The sequence below is a fragment of the Gossypium arboreum genome, chromosome 9 (assembly GCF_025698485.1).
Source record: "Gossypium arboreum isolate Shixiya-1 chromosome 9, ASM2569848v2, whole genome shotgun sequence".
NCBI classification, from domain to species: domain Eukaryota; kingdom Viridiplantae; phylum Streptophyta; class Magnoliopsida; order Malvales; family Malvaceae; genus Gossypium; species Gossypium arboreum.
In genome coordinates, this window is record NC_069078.1 from 47,992,913 (window position 1) to 48,010,555 (window position 17,643).

Genomic DNA, 17,643 nt, shown 5'->3' on the forward strand with positions numbered 1-17,643 from the left:
ATATACGATAACTCAATGCAGACTGATACATATGGTCAAAGTCATAATAATAATACATATCACAAACCAACTTCCTATACATGCAACTCACTTGATATTTCTAATATTTGAATTAATTATCCCAAAAATGATAGTTTGATAGTGTGATTTTGCCTTCGACGATCTCCAACCCCGAGCCGACCTACAAATACTAAAGAAATGGGGAGGATGGGTAAGCTTTACGCTTAGTAAGTCCATATGAAGTTAATAAGCAATTACTAACATGCTTTTCAAGATAAAACACTATAATTGTACAATTACACATGTCCAGGTTAAGCTGTTTTATCGAGTTACAGTTACTAAATCATTCATATCTGGAGCTAAAAAACTCAAAATTTAGTTTTGTTAATTTCCTCGAAACTAGACTCATATTCCTTTCTCCCATAAAATTTTTAGATATTTTGGTTTAGTCAATTAGTATAGTTTATTCATTAAAATTTCCCCTGTTTTGTTGTCCAACAGTTCTGATCTCTCTTCACTAAAAATTTTTTATCTCATATTTCAAGACTTGGATGATGTTCTTGTCCATTCCTCATGAAAGTATACTCATTTAGGATTCTATTCATATAAATAACTCATAATTATTTTTTTACAATTTTTAACGATTTTTCCAAATCAAAACAGGGGATCTTGAATTCATTCTGACACTATCTCACAAAAAAATAGAATATCACATAATATATCTCTTTTGCACCCCCTGTTTCTTTTATATCAAAATAGACTCATTTATATTTAATTACATAATTTTTTGAAATTTAATTCAACTTACAAAATTTTTGGTGAATTTTCAAATATCGAAGTTCACTCAAATATCGAGCACATTGCTCATAATTTTCATAAACATATACCTGCACTTAGTCATCATATAATCATGTTCACATGTATTTTTACTTAATCAATTTTCCCGTTGAACTCTTCGGAATAATAACTAATACTCAGTTGCCTGCATATATTTTCACACTTGTAGATAAGGCTATCTGGTACGCATAGTAGCCTGCACTTAGTACTACACATGTGACTTAACCATCTGATACACATAGTAGCTTGCACTTAGTACTACACACGTGCTTGAAGTTATCAGGTATGCATAGTAGCCTGCACTTAGTACTACATACGTGATCGAAGTTATCGGGTACGCATAGTAGCCTGCACTTAGTACTACACACGTGACCTCACAATAGATCATTCGTATCGTTTCTATTCTGAAGGCTCAACCGGGAAATTCCTCACTTTGCAACATGTTACAAATTTATTCATAGTCCTTTTTCAATTTGCAATTTACAACAAATAATCATTCTATAGGCAGCCACATTTCATATGATAACAAAATATAATAAAATAAAAAGAATCGATAAATTATTTATATACAAACTTGTCGAAATCTCATCAGGTACAACCGTGTAGCAATTCATACAACCCATGTAATAGTAATTTAACATTCAATTCATGTAACAATAATTTGCCATTCAATTCCACATGACACAACAAGCATCACATTTTCCATATCATACTCACCATCCATCAACTTCCCCTAAACATATTAAATCATACAATTTATGCCATAACAATAGAAAAATTACAATTCAAGTATGTTATTGCATTATTATTAACACACGAACTTACCTCGTATACGAAAATGGACATTTTTACCATTTTGTCCACAACTTGGTATTTTACCGATTTTAGCCCGAATTTCAATTTTTCTTGCTCTATCATTACAAATATAGCCTAATTAGGACTCACATTATTCTAATTGACCCAAAATCATATTTTGGACAAATTAAAATTTTGCCCCTAAACTTTGTCAAAATTACATTTTTACCCCTATGCTCGTAAATTAAACTTCATCCTAGTTTCTTATGTTTTATGACATTCTGATCATTTTTCCCTTCTATAGCAACATGTACTTATCAACGTTAGGTATTTTTACCGATTATGTCATTTTATTCGTTTTCACGTAAAATCGCTTAGTTAAAGTTGTTTAACACAATTTCAAGCTTCATATTCTACCATAAAACATCAAAATAAACACATTTCACCTATGGGTATTTTTCCAAATATAAACCCAAGGTTAAATTATTGCTAGAATAAGCTTAACCAAGTTACCGGGATTTCAAAAATGTAAAGAACTTTAAAAATGGGGCTAAGGAGCACTTACAATCGAGCTTGGGAATTTGAACAAAACTTAACCATGGCTGCTACTGGTAGAAATGGTTGAATGAAGAAGATGATAGTTAATTTGGCTTATTTCCCTTTTTAATTCTTTTAATTATTAGTTTACCAAAATACCCCTAACTTAAAAATATTTTATTACACCCATTTCATGACTATGTTTTTCTAGAAATTAACCAATGGTCTAATTACCATTTAAGGACCCTCAATTTAAAATTTCATAACAATTGGACACCTATAGTATGTAGAACTCAACTTTTTCACTTTTTACGATTTAGTCCTTTTGACTAAATTAATTGCCCGAATGTCAAAATTTTCGAACGAAATTTTTACGAAAGTATTCCGTGAAATCATAGACCATAAAAATATAATAAAAAATAAAATTTTTATCGTCAGATTTGTGGTCCCGAAACCACTGTTCCGACTAGGCCCAAAATCAAGGTGTTACAAGGTCAATTAAAGTAACAACACTTGTATTAAAAGGAGAGAAAGTACCCGTAATAACATCAGGAGCAGCGGCTTCCTCTCAAGTACGTATCGCATACGTTCTTGCCAGGGCTCGACCCTCAGATTTTGCAACATCTTTAGTCACAACTCGACTGCCACTAGCACTCCTAGGGTATTTCGAAGGTCTACTTCGCAGAATAGGAGTACTCGATTTCGGGGTTACATCCACTTCTCTTTCCGCTCGCTCTGGGCAGTCTCTAAGAAAGTGATCAAAAGAACCACACCTAAAACATGCTCTACTCTTCATTCGGCACTCTCCAAAATGAAATTTGTTGCAGCTCTTACACTTTGGTTTTTGGTCACCTGCACTCCCCACACTAGTCACCATCGGGAAGGAAGACTTTTGACCTCGTTGTTTAGAGCTTCCCGCTCTACCTGAATATCCCACTAACAAAGTGGAGCGTTCATGCTGGCTCCTGGCCTTCTTCGTAGAGAACGAGAGTGTTTTACCGCTAGACCTCTTGCTCACAACTTAAGCCTCTCTTTTAGCTTGTTTTCTTTCATTATTAAGTTCCTTGCCCTTTTTGGCTCGATCGGCCAATGCAGCAAACTCTTGTATTTCCAAGATCCCAAGCAACAACTTGATGTCCTCATTCAAACCTACCTTGAAGCGTTTACACATTTTTGATTCCGTTTGGACCCATTTAGTTGCGTACTGACTTAGTCGTACAAACTCTCTCTCGTATTCTGCTACATCTTGTTCCCTTGTTTGAGTTCCAAGAACTCCTTTCGCTTCGAGTCCAAAAACTGTTGACTAATGTATTTCTTCCTAAACTCTTCTTGAAAGAAATCCCAAGTAATATTTTCCTTCGGCACTACTGAGGATACGGTCTTCCACCAATGATATGTAGTGTCCTTCAAAAGGGACACAGCACACTTCAAACATTCCTCAGGTATGCAGGACAAATCATCTAGCACCCGCATAGTATTTTCAAGCCAGAACTCGGCTCTTTTAGCGCCATCAACAACTTTAGCTCTAAATTCCTCAGCCTCATACTTTCTAAGCTTATCAATAGGGGCTTTACCAATTCTCATGGGTACCATACCTCGTGGCACATCCTCATCAGGTTGGTTAGGGGGCGGGGGAGGTCTTGGTATACTGGGGCAATTTCTTAGATAATCCCCAAACCATTCATCTATCACATCAAAGAAGGCACCTCGGGCCTCTTCTCGGCCTTCTGACATCAGCCTTCTACTACTACTAGATACAGCTTGTTGTACGAAAGCTGGAGCATGGCTATCGGATCCCTCGGACTCATCTTGTGCTTGATTGGAAGACATTTACTATGTTCAAAACAATTTAAACAACTAGGAGCTGTCACACTATTAACATTCGAATAATGGCATGTATAGCGAACATTAACATCCTCTACGGTAGTCCTAGAACTGACTAAACTGTAGCTCTGATACCACTAAATGTAACACCCTTCACCCATACCTGCCGTCGGGATAGGGTTCGAGGTGTTACCGAGACTTTACATATTAAAACATACTAATTTTGGGTCATCGGTTTTACTCAAATTTAAAACTTTTCACCTACGAACAACTCGTCTCTTATATAGGTCTACGAGGCCCTAGACACACCCCACGGTAGTTCGGGACAAACCAGGAGTGTTCGATAGACCCTGGATATCTTAGGAATACTTCCCTAATTTGAAGTATGATACGCCCATGTGAGTAGGCCGAGTGGTCACACACACCTATGTGACTTGCGACACGCTCATGCCCTTCAACCGTGGGCAACACTGACTTATCAACACTGCCATAGCACACGCCCATGCTGCCTGCCCATGGACAACACTGTCTTCTAGACACGGTAAGTGCACACACCCATGTGGCCTACCCGTGTGCACTATTGATTTAGAATTTTAAGTGCAGTGGACACACGTCCATAGCCCACACCCATGGGAAGGAACCATGTGTCACACACAGCCTAGACAACCGCCCATGTGTCTAAACATGTGGACCCTAATAGGCTATTTTCCAAGCCTTTGGTCACCCTTTCTACCATCTATACATAATGGTTATCAATTTTTGAAATAAAACATGACTACGCAATTGTAAATATTCGATGAATCTTAATGTATGGAAACCTCATATCATTGGTTTCATACATGAAAGGTTATTTCCTATTTAGTGTTTATGGGTTTCCATGTCACTTTAATATGTCCAAAATTGGCTCGTTCATGCGACTCATTACCAATTGGTAATAACCCATCACATGTGAATAAAATCATGCATAGATTTGTAGGTCATAGCCTACATTTATTAAGCCAATTTTCATGGCCATATACAAAGAGATAAACATATTTTTACATGCCTTCATTTGGCAAAGCAAATGACACATATAACAAAATACTAAAAAATCCTGTACATGCCATTGTACAAAATAAAAAATGTCGTTATACCAAAGCTTGTCTAATTGATAGTGTGTTGACTCTCAAATCGTCTTCCAGTTCTTATGAGTCCTCGAGCTCTGTGAGACAGGGAAAAACAGAGGGGTAAGCATTTACATGCTTCATGGTATACCCGAGTTTATTGTGTCTGACAGGGACAGGATCTTCCTAAGCAACTTTTGGCAAGAGTTCTTTAGGCACTTAAACAGTAAACTTAAACTTTCTACTGCCTACCATCCCCAAACTAATGGCCAAACAAAAATACTTAACAAATGTTTGAAGAATTACTTGAGGTGTATGATAGGTGAAAAGCCTTCTGATTGGGTGATCTGGCTACCTTTGGCAGAATGGTGGTATAATACCACCTACCATTCAGCCACTAAGACCAACCCTTATGAAGCCTTTTATGGTCAAGACCCTCCTATTCACCTGCCCTATTTAGCTGGTGCTTCTCAAGTAGCTACAGTGGACAGAACTTTGTAACATAGGGAAGGCATGAAAAATTTTTTGAAGTTTCATCTCACACAAGCTCAAGACAGGATGAAACAAATGACTGACAAAAAGGAAGTCTAAGAAGGAATTTAAGGTGGGTGACCTGGTGTACTTAAAGTTACAACCATACAGGCAACACTCTCTGAGAAAATTCAAGAATCAGAAGTTGTCACCTAGGTATTTTGGTCCTTTTCCAATGGAGGCTCGAGTAGGACAAGTTGTTTAAAAGTTGATTCTACCACCAACTGCTTGCATCCATTCTACTTTCCATGTTTCCCAATTGAAGAAACATATTGGTTCTACAATGAGTGCCTCAATATTGCCACTAGTGGGATTTGGTGATGCCCTCTTTAAAAAGCCAATTGGAGTGTTGGATAAATGAATGACCAAGAAAGGAAATCAAGCTATCACAGAGATTTTGGTAGAATGGGCTGACAAGTTCCTGAAGACTCAACTTGGGAGAATCTGAAAGATATCCAGCTAAGATTTCCTGCTTTTGATCCTTGTAGGATCATGTTTGGGGAAAGGGTATTTGTTATGGAACATATCTTCAATGGTCATTTTATAATTTTTTTATTGTTGTTGTTATTTCTTTTATTTGTAAACGCTACGTTTTATTCCCTATTTTGCTTTAGTTGTACGATGCGTCTTGGCTAAAACAATTAACACCCACTTAAACAACTCGTTTTGATGGGAACACCATTTAATGAAACAGTGTGGTTTGAGTGGTTGTTAGTGCCATTTGTTTAAGTCTGTTATTTTGTTTCCTTAAGTACCAATAAACAGAGGAAAAACAATTATGAAATTTGAAAACCAAATTCTCAATATCTTCTTCATTTTTCTCTCTCGAATTCCCTCTCTTTACTTCTTTTCTGTTATCTTATTATTCCATATCTGTCTCGTGACATATAATTTAATTTAGACTTCCTGCAAGAACTTGGCGCCAGTAACTAGCTGACAAACTAATTTAGACTTCCTTCAAAATCCAATCATTCATAACAGGATTTTCATCACCAAAAAGGAGAAAGAGTTGAGCCCAATGTATGGTGTGGGAGCAACTACTTCCGCATACTTTGCCCACCATTGGAATGAAGGGAGCTCCTGGTTTCATCACATGCTTAATATGTAGTACCAGTATAATTTGAACAAAATCTCTTTCCTTTCTATTTTGTCCTTCAACTGAATTTGGCCTTATTCTTATACTTGCTTAACTTCTGACTTCAACTCTTTTCAGGTAGTGCCCAAAATGGAGATGAAGAAGTCCGTTGACAGGTTGGGGAGGATTGCCTTCCCAGTTCAAACCCAAGAATGATGCCTCAGAGTCCGTTCTCTTGCCTATCATCTTCTAAGTGTCAGATTCAGTCAACCTCGTTCGTGAATCATGACAGAGAAGTTGAAACTATAAAAACGGCATTATTGAAAAGAGAAACCATGAATCACGAACCCCAGATATAAACCATAAAACAGACACGAAACATTAAAAAAACAAAACAAATAAACACAACAGTTTCATTGTTACTGTCCGTGTTGACTATGAGGTAGAGAGATGATTTCACTTTCATGAATCAAAGACAAGCCCTTGTCTTGGTATCCATTCTTCCAAGACTACCCATATTTTATTGTGTTTTACATGTTATGACGAAGCAAAATTGAAGAAAATGAACGAGCTTAAGCGTCGGATGCAAGGTAAATCACTTTAACAATGCATGTTTACTAAGTACGCTCCCGATGCTTTTATCTAGTCACAAAATTAACTTCATACACTCAAAACATAAAGAAAAATTATATATCCAAACCTGGTAAAACTACATGTTGAAAGAGCATCAAAACACTTAAATTAAACCCTCACCTGATCTGATTTCGGAGTAGGACACAATAGTTTACCACAAACCTTCCTAAATTAAACCCAACAGAAAATCTTCAATATCAACAATCAAACTGGCATCAAAACTATAACCTCTTATCAAGCATGAAATGACAAGGAACTTATTTCGTTTATCTGATGTACTGTTACGGACAACTTGCCCAAGTAATTTACCAAGATTTTGGAAGCTGACAAGAATGGAAAAAGAAAATGGCATCACGTCTGATCTTGTTATAAGAGTCTTACAACACAAACAACAATAGTGACAATGTAGGTGGACAATTATTCAAATCCCACACTCCTTACTTTGCTGCCCAAAGTCAGTCACCTGCAACAGTGAAGTATGATATTATTAGCTCTATTTTTCCAAGTTTTGAATTATAACACAAATGTAAACTTTACACCTACCACAGAGATTGATTAAATAATTCTGAAGAGAGTCCTTTCATCAGAAATGTACAATTCGGTGGTCATACCACATAAAATAGATAAAGAACACTGGAAAGACCATAATATATTCGGCAATGTAAAAGGCGAAGAAAAAAGTCTCACTCAAGATGATACTAAAGGAATTAAAATGTAGTGATACCACCGCCACCACATGAAGGTAGCACAAAATATTGCTCCTTTGTTTTATTTATTGATTAATTACTTGTTCTCATTTACTCTGGGAATCTAAATTTCATGTCACATCATAGGGTATCATATTAGACCAGAATGTTCGTATCAACTCTTATAATAAAACTATCAATATAAACCTCCTTAGCACATATATTCAACTATCCACCTCATCCTTGTTTTATTACATTCTAAAACTGCAAGGTCCCACAAAATTCATTTAAAAGGAAAGAAAAAACAGAGATGAAGTGATAAACCATAAAGAAAATGGAGTAGTTTAGATGTAACAAAATGAGAACTGTGAAGTTCTCACAGTGATCGCTATGTAGAACAGTTTCATGTAATCTCTCAACCACACTTAGGTAAACAGCAAATCGTTTTCAAAAAAAAAAAGTAAAAAAGGGTAAACCACAAATCAATGGTTGTTCTCTGAATGCAACCACTTAATATTGTAAACTACTTAAGAAATAAATGAATAGTTTCTCTTTGGAATGCAAGTTGTCAACAGTGCGTTCAATACAAAGCTATATATAGTTGAACGCATTTACTTATAAAGAATTCTAGCTATTTTTTTTATAGGTATCACGTAATTTGGTTAGTAGACTGGAATCAGAGAGGAATGGAACAGAGATGTTTGATAGGTAAAATTATGTCAAAGAATATGCAAGGAATAAGCATAAAATACTATTTTACCCTTAAGTAAAATATTTATATATTTCTTTAAAAAATTTCTCTTATATTTTAATCTTCTATAAAATATCAATAATAAAAATTTTAATAATAAAATTAACATAAATTTAATAAAACATTAACTACAAAATATCATATTCATTACTAAAATTGGGATAAAATTTTAGTGTACTTCCTCTGTTTTCCCTTTATTTTCATTTTTCTTAATAAAGATTGACCTTGCATGTCAGCATGTCATTACTGGTAAAACCAGTGAGCACAATCAACACAAGGTTGCCAATCTGGCATGCTGTGGCACAGTCAACCACAATATGAATCTTTCTGACGCTTTTGAGGCGATATTTGCCTAGTAATTTAACTTCATCCAAAGTCCAACCATAGCTAAAAGCACTATCAGACGAGTAGTTATTTTTTCCGAAAAAAACCAATGCTTAAATTTTTTTATGAATTTTTTTTTATTTCTTTACCCACATAATGGATATACCATAAAACTAATAGCTTTTTTATAACCCTAAGTTTTCTAGAGTTGCAACTTCTTTCTACTTGTTTCTAGTCCAAATTATGCTAATTTACTGTTGTTTTCTCCCTAAACCACACCAATTTTGGCATCAAAGACTAATTAGATCATAGGATTTATATTAGAGTTTTCTATTAAGCCATGGTTGGATGTGATAGTGAGGAAGAGGAATTCAGTGTAGCATATAGTGTGCAATTGAAGAAATGTCGTGTGCACAAATGGGAACCCAGATAGAGATTCTGGACTGTACCCACAACCAGTTTGACATATCAGAAGGTAGCCTCCCTAACAAATTCGATTTGGGTGAGGAAGAAAACCACTTTTATGATGTTAGACCCACAAATTGTGTCGTACGAGGTGGATTGAAGGAGTGGATAGCACATGCTTTTGAATTAAAAAGAGGTGGAATTAACATTGAAATTGTTGATTTTCACGACAGGATGCATATGAAAGAACAAGAGTACAATCTGTTAGATCCTATTTATGATGAGTATCCCAAAGAAAGTAAAGCAGCTATGCATCGAGTTCAAGGAGAGTCCTCAACTGTTCGTGAAGAGTTGACAACAACAACTGAAGGTGAAGAGGAGTCTAACCGTGCCGTAGATGCACTTAGCCAACGATCTTCACTTTTAAAGGCATCAACTGCTCAAGTGAAGGGTTTTAAAGAAGTTAGGGATCAACACCAACCTGACCCGTACATTAGCCCAAACATATTTGAGAGTCCCAATATGTTTGGCATGACCCATGAGGCCTCTGGAGAACTAATTATGAAAATCAAAGACAATGATTGTAAGACGAATCAAGTATTGAAATAGATTCTCCCTTGAATTGTGATTAGGATCCTAGCCAGCATTCCAAAAAGAAGTGTTACCATAGCCATCCTCAGCATAAAGTCCAAGAGATAGAAGCATACTTTAAAGAGTGTCCTCAATTAGATGATAAAGCATTGTCTGATATTCCTATGTCTATAGATCATATTCTTGTTGGGATACCTTGGTTGAGTAATAGTCTTGGTCAATTGGCTGGTTCTGTGGAGTTTTCAATGATTGATTTGAAGAGTAGTTATCACCACGATAGATTGAGAAGTGTTGATGAATGGAAGACAACTTTTAAGACTCCAAATGACCTTTAGAAGTGATTAGAAAGGCCAAGCGCATCTATGTGGATCATGAGTGTTGTGGGCAGACAACTAGGCATTGCAAAACAGTATGCAACTGTTGTAATATCTACTTTAAATGCTGTAAATTTCTCCAAGACCTGCTCATCAAAAACTAAAGCTGGCAAACTTGCTCAGAGTGAGAGCAAGAATACTCCTACTGCTCATATAGCAAAAAAGACATCGATGAGGTAGATGAGAAAAGTTGAGATGGTAAATCAGCTGTCAGCGCACCAGCTCAAGAAAAAGCTGCGCAGCTTCTGATATTCCAAAAGAAGAAAGTACAAAACTATTTATTACTGGAGCTGACACAAAATAATTGGAAAACATAGGATTTCTAGTAATTAAAGATAGGGACAGTAATAGCGTTGAGGTTTACAATATGGAAGTAGATATCTCTAGAACTAAAGCACTCTCTTTGAAAGATTTTACTGCTTAATCACCCAGGGGGGTCTTTGAAACATTACCAATAAGCATAAAGCCTTAAACTATTCTTTTTCCCCCAACTTCTACTTTATAATTTCATGTTTTTCTCCACCAACTTGGCTTCCATAAACTTTCTGTAAGTTCATATCACAGGCATGTTCATGCCCACCTGATTTGGTTAAATTGTTTTGAAATTTTCTTTATACAGATTCTAAAGTTCAAGCAAACGGTGAACAACATCAACAAAGCAAGAAATAATTCTGTTGAACCAATAAAGTAACAAGGATTGTTCAGTAGATAGTATATAGAATAAATTAGAGTCCGAGATTACCTATCATGACCAAATGCAGCCATTCATTCTGAATCGATCTCTTCAACCTTTGGACCTAAAATCCCAAATCATCAACACAAAATCAATACAGCTCAGCCATTCCTTCCCCAAAGAACAATGTTGACTAATCCACAAATAAATGGATAAATCAATGCTGAATCTTTTTTGTAACTTTTACTACTTGTTTTGCTTCCCACTCTGAAAAGTTGTTATAGAACGTAGCTAATAAAACAAATTCAGAATCAAATTAAAAACTTTAAAAAAATGAACAGTTAATACATATAAAAGCAAAATATACATTGTCTATGGCAAAACTACTGATCTTGTTTGAAATTGGGGAAGCAAAGAGCAAGTAATAAGAAATCATAATCAATCGAGTTTATAATAAATAAAATGAAGTCTTTTATGTAGTAAAGAAAGATAGGGACCGTGGAGGGAGGGATGACGGCCATCCTTGCCCCAGCCGATGCCACGGGTGGCGTCGAGGTACTGGCGTACGAGATGGCGGCACTTCTGGAGATGGTTGACCCCTTCGATGCGGTAGCACCACCTGACCTTGTCACGGAGGATCTTGGCTTTCTCAATGTCAATCCATTTCTCTCGAACTATATGCTCCCTCATTTCAAGCATGGCCACCGGGTCTTTGTAGGGATTGGCCGGGTCGAAGTCATCCGGCGCCGTTTCTTCGAACTCTGCTACTCCCTTCTTCCTGCCCATCTCTTTCTCAGTTTCTCTCACTCGGCTCTTGCTCGCTTGCCCTTCGGTTTGTTTTAGTGGAGATTTTGGGTTTGAAATTGGGTTTCCGCTTATATTTTTATTTTCTGGACTTCTTTTGTAGCCTTTCCCGGCCCACTGAATTTATGTTCAGTTGAGGACGGAAACCGATACACTAATATAAAGCAACTATGTTTTATTGATAGAATTAATACAAAAGTTAAATGAGATAGTAATTTTCATTTAGTTTTAATTCGATTTCTATCGGTATTATTGTCAGTATAGAAAGTTTTGAATTTGAGTGCCCTAAAACGTATTATCCTACTATTTAAGGGTTGAGGAGATGTTAATGAATAGTTCTAGACATTATTCAAAAGAATAAATATGATAAAAACTTATAATAAAATTAATCTTAAATAAAAAAGAAGAGATTATGCTTAAAATTGTAATATTTTTATTTCAATTCTTATCAGTCATTGTATATATACATTTAGCATCTATTTATAATATATATATATATATATGAAACAAGAGTTTTAAAAAATTAAACTGACAAGAATACTTTTTATTATAAATTATATTACTAAATTGACATTAAAATAATAATTTTTTGTATTATTATTTGAGAATAATAAAATAATATTAATTAATATGATAATATATTAATGTGAAATTATTTAATTTGATCGTATCTTTTTAAAAAAATTGAAGAATAAAAAGTTCTACATATAAAATAGCATAATATATTATTAATTAATAAAATTATAAAATTATTTAACATAATTGGATAAATTAAAATAATCAAAATTGAATCTTTTGATTAAATAAATATAATTTTATTTAAAATATGATAATAATTAATAATGTTAAAAATATTTTTATAATTAATAAAATTAAAGTGTGAGATTATCATTATATATATAATAATATCATTATAATGGTTTAATCTATAATGTATAAATTTATTTATTTATTCTTAATTTATATATCAAAACTCAAAAGAAAATAAATATATTTTAAAATTAACTTAACTATTTTTTCATATAAATATTAAATACATCTAACCAAATCGATTTAATTCAACATAAATTCTAACTCAACAAATAGTATGACTTATATCTATTTAAGAAATTAATATAAATAAAATCGATTGTTTAAGAATCAATACTTTGTACTATCTATATTTCTTATTTTTTAATCTATAAAATAATATAATATAATATAAAAATAGTTATAATTATTTTTTAATAATGTTTTCATTATCAATGTAACAATTATTATCACTTAATTAAACTTTGGATCCATATTAAATTACATTTATTATTATAAATTAATTATCATTTAATTAATGAATAGTTATATACCAATTAAAACTAATATTTAACATTATAAATATATGCACAATGACACATTTTCATTCAAAATAACATCTAGAAAATATTATTTTAAAAATCATATTTTAGCATCATTTAATAGGTTTTGTTTCAACATCGAAAAAGGTATGACTTTTATTATTATTTGAGATGTTTAGTTATTATTATTTGATCTTCGATAGTTTTACTACTATTTAATTTTAATAATATTTACATAATTATGAATGTTGTTTATCATTGTGTTGTGAAAAATTATGTTAAAGACAATAAAATATTAAAATAATGGTTCTTTATAAGTGAAATTTCAACTAAAATTGAATGACTTATTTTATCTAATTACTTTATATTTTACTATAGATTGTTTTTCGCTTTTTATTTCCATCTATTTAATTAGTATATATATTTTTAAAATTTATAAAATATATAATTTTAAAAATAAACATATAGCATATGACATAAAAATAAATCAAAAATTAAAACTCTTCAAAATAAAAAAATTAATAATTTTACGATTAAATTAAACTCTTGATTATATTAACTCAATCAAATACAGTGTATAGATATAGATAAATCAACATCTATGATTTGTCCGGGCAAGCAGCATCTTCAAGTTCAACTTTGGATGAGTATTAAAGGAGAAAAGATTCATTACACCCACGAAAAAATTTTTTTTTAAAATATATTTTATTATCCTAAAAATAAAACTAATTTTTAAGTGAGTAAGTATTTTATGAGAAAATATTTAGTAATAATTTTTAAAATTTTATAAATAAGGTTAGGATGATCACAAGTGTGTTGTAGAATATAGAAAATATTAAACCTATTTATGAAATAATAAAAAATATTTTGACAGTTTATCAATTATTAACCCTTATTCTATTATTATAAAATTTTGAGAAGATTAAAGCTAAAAGAGTTTATTCAAAATATTAAATTAATACCTTAAAATATATTATTGATGAAGTACTAACTCTGTTAACACGTGAGAATCGAGTGATTATTGATTCGAGCGTACTCAAATGCGTAATATTTTCTAATTTAAGATTTAAATAGATTTATAGGCAATTTAAAAATTGTATAAAAAATAACTTAAAAAGGTTTAAATGAAATTATTAATTTCAAGAGGGTAAAAAATATAATCTTCTATAATCAAAGGATTTAATTTAAATGATTAAGTTTTAAAAGAGACTAAAAGTGCAATTTGTTTGATTTAACCAAGGGGACAATGCCCTGTGTATCCTGCTGGCTTCGACCCTGTTATCGCATTAATAATTTGTTTTACATAAAGTTTAACGCGTTCATATTCGTGTTTATTTTATTTTTATGACATCACATTTTTAATTATTATTTATATCTTATATCATATTTCAATTAATTTCATAATTTACATAATTTTATCATAATAATTTAATTTTAATTCTAAATTTTATTTATGAATTGAATCACTAAACTAATTTATACATTAATACAAATCTCATATTCAATTAAAATTTAATCCAATTTGCCAAAGCGCACCAACTACGCCAATTTTAGTTTCACTTGAAATTAAACATTTCCCCATTCAGTAGCAACTTTTTCTATCCTTAATATATAATTTAATATTTGAGTTTGAGTTTTTTAATGTGATACATATATTTTGATATTCAATGTAATATTTGTATTTAATAATAATTGTATATTTTAGTATCTAAATATAATAATGTTAATTTTTAGTGTTTAGTTTAGTTTTTAAAATTGATTGAATGAAAATTCATAATTAACTAATAATATTAGCGATTAATTTTCATCATTGAAACCTAAATTAAATCACATCCATTGAATTTTGTATTTGACAAATTAAATATAAAATCAAACAAATTCATAATTAACACTAAATTTATTCTATTAACAAAATCATGAAATATTTAAACTCGATAATATTAGCAATTAATTTTCATCAAATCAACCCTAAAATTGAATTAAACACTAAAAGTTAACATTGTCATATTTAGATACCAAAATATATAACTTTTTTTGTCAAATACAGTTATCAAATTGCAACAAAAAAACACGCATACCACATTAAAAAAAAGTGACAAACACGGGTATTAAACTATATATTAAACCTTTTTTTTGCTTAATGATATAAAAAGACCACCAAAAATTTATAAAAACAAATTAATTAAACCTCTTCCAAAACACTTGAACTTACAAAATTGAATTTCACAAAAACAAAAATCAATTGAGCCCCTTTTAATATCTATAGTTTGGATTTTCCTAAGAACTATTATTTTTATGTCTTCCAAGATTATGTCATTCCTAAACATATTGTTAAAAGGAGATTTTAGCTGAAATACAATGCCTATCTTAGTCGAAATAATGGTTCTATTCAAATGCATCAAATCGATAAATCATTTCACTATCTTGTCAATTGAGACTCTAAAATACTAAATTACTAATGTTACAAACAATTGTAACCAATTCAATAATTTTTAATAGCAAAGCATCCAACGAAATTAACATTACTTTGTTACAATGATAACTAAAAAAATAGCATTATATGTAACATCTTCACTAATTGGAAATGATAACATAAGAGAAGAGATCCACTAAGGTAAAACTAAAGTAGTTTTACACTATTTTTTATCTTTTTGTATGATTAATATTTTAACGTTTCAACTATTATACTTTATATTTTATTCATACAGATCATGCATGTCAAATCTGATGTAAATTTAAAATTCCTAACTATTTGTTTTATATAAAAAAACTTTCAACTGATCAATAAATATAAATATATAGAGTATTTGCAACACCTCACATCCGACTCGTTCATCGGATCTGGGTATAGAGCGTTACAATTGATCTATACTTAATTTTAGCTAACTTAACTATCAATAACAAGCTAAAAGTACAATTATCCAAACAACTAAGACCTTAAGCCCCTATAGGTTTAGTCCCTAAAATTTTCTATCAGTAATCGATCTATTTATTTACAGATAAATTCTTTAGAATTTAACTAAGGACTACCCGTACTAAGAATCCAAATTCTAGGGATGCTATATGGCTTCGTTGTTATTGAACCTGAGACAAAGCCTCCAATAGTACCCCTTCCCATGTGCATGACTTGGTCCAATAGAGATCCATAATCTCCACTCCATCCGGCTTGGTCCCACATCGAAGTCCTCGACCAACCTCGCAAGTTTTGCAAACACCATGTAAACTACTGTAAGTTCAAATAAACTTAGTGAGTTCCTTTACTACCTTATACATTAAACCCTATCATACAAGGATAACGAATTTAAAATAACTAAGTATAAATTTACTCCCTGCTTATTTAAAGTTGTTGCAAAATTCTCGGTTTGAAAACAGTTTTCTTGCATAGTGGAAAATTAAAATTTTGAAAATAGACTTAGTCTGTGTGATATTTATAGCAATAAACCTTAACCGAATTCATACATGTGTTTTCGGCTTAGAGGACTTTCGTTGTTCTCGACTTTCAACCAAATGATCTTCTCCGCTATTCTTGTACCACAAACTACTTCTAATGTGGGCTCAAACCAATTGAATCGAAACATAGAACTTGAAAAAGTTTTCTCTCATTTTGGGGTGAAAACGAAAATTCTCTCTTCTTAATAGAAACTGGTAGAATTGTTATTTCGGAGAAATATATGTAATAGTTGAGAATAAATTATCTATATTTTTCGACAGAATAACAATCTCTAAGAGTTGTGTTAATAGCTCTACCGATGCCATCTATTTATAGAAAGAGAAGGTAGAACCCTTGTTAAGTTGTAGTGGTTTATTTTAAATAGAAACACAACATCCTACATAGAATAGGGCTAGGGTGGACGACACACCTACTAAGGCTGCTGCCCCTTTTATTTCCATGAGGGGTTTTTGGGCCTCTCTCATATCGAGTCCAATTATAAGTACTTTCTGGCTCTTTTTGTCCCAATACTCTGTAATGCGATCCAACCCGATTCAGTTTTTTTATTTCACAAAAACAAACTTTAATATTTATATATAAAACAAATTTTTCATCCCTATTTTACCATTGGTAAAATTTCATTAAAATATGCTAAATATTTCACAACTCAACATTTTCACTATCACTGAATGGTTTATTTTCATTTTGGGCTTCAAAACAGCCCAAAAACTTAAACTCATTCTTCCGATAATTTTTTAAGTAATCCATATAGGATTGCAAATGGATCATTCTTATTTTCATTTCTATTTCCATTTCCATTTTTGGAAACCTATATTCATTTCCAAATGATTCATTTTTTTTTATTTTGGAGAAAATCATAATCATTCCTAAATGCTTCTCATTTCTCTTTTTCTATTCATTTTGTTCATTTCTATTCAA

At 32.1% G+C, this 17,643-nt stretch overlaps 1 protein-coding gene across 2 annotated transcripts; it reads right to left on the reverse strand.

The window, feature by feature from the left end:
• Positions 1-7,545: 7,545 nt before the first annotated feature.
• On the reverse strand, positions 7,546-12,020 carry LOC108457476 (NADH dehydrogenase [ubiquinone] 1 beta subcomplex subunit 10-B-like). Of its 2 annotated transcripts, XM_017756560.2 has the most exons (3): positions 11,637-12,018; positions 11,209-11,263; positions 7,546-7,798 (listed from the first exon to the last, which is right to left on the reverse strand). In XM_017756560.2, exons 1-2 carry the CDS (start codon positions 11,923-11,925, stop codon positions 11,232-11,234), a joined length of 321 nt encoding a protein of 106 aa, XP_017612049.1. In that variant the 5' UTR covers positions 11,926-12,018; the 3' UTR covers positions 7,546-7,798; positions 11,209-11,231. The 2 variants fall into 2 exon arrangements, with proteins under 2 accessions (XP_017612049.1, XP_052874994.1); XM_053019034.1 differs by lacking the exon at positions 7,546-7,798 and having other exon boundaries at positions 11,231-11,406; positions 11,637-12,020.
• Positions 12,021-17,643: the final 5,623 nt, after the last annotated feature.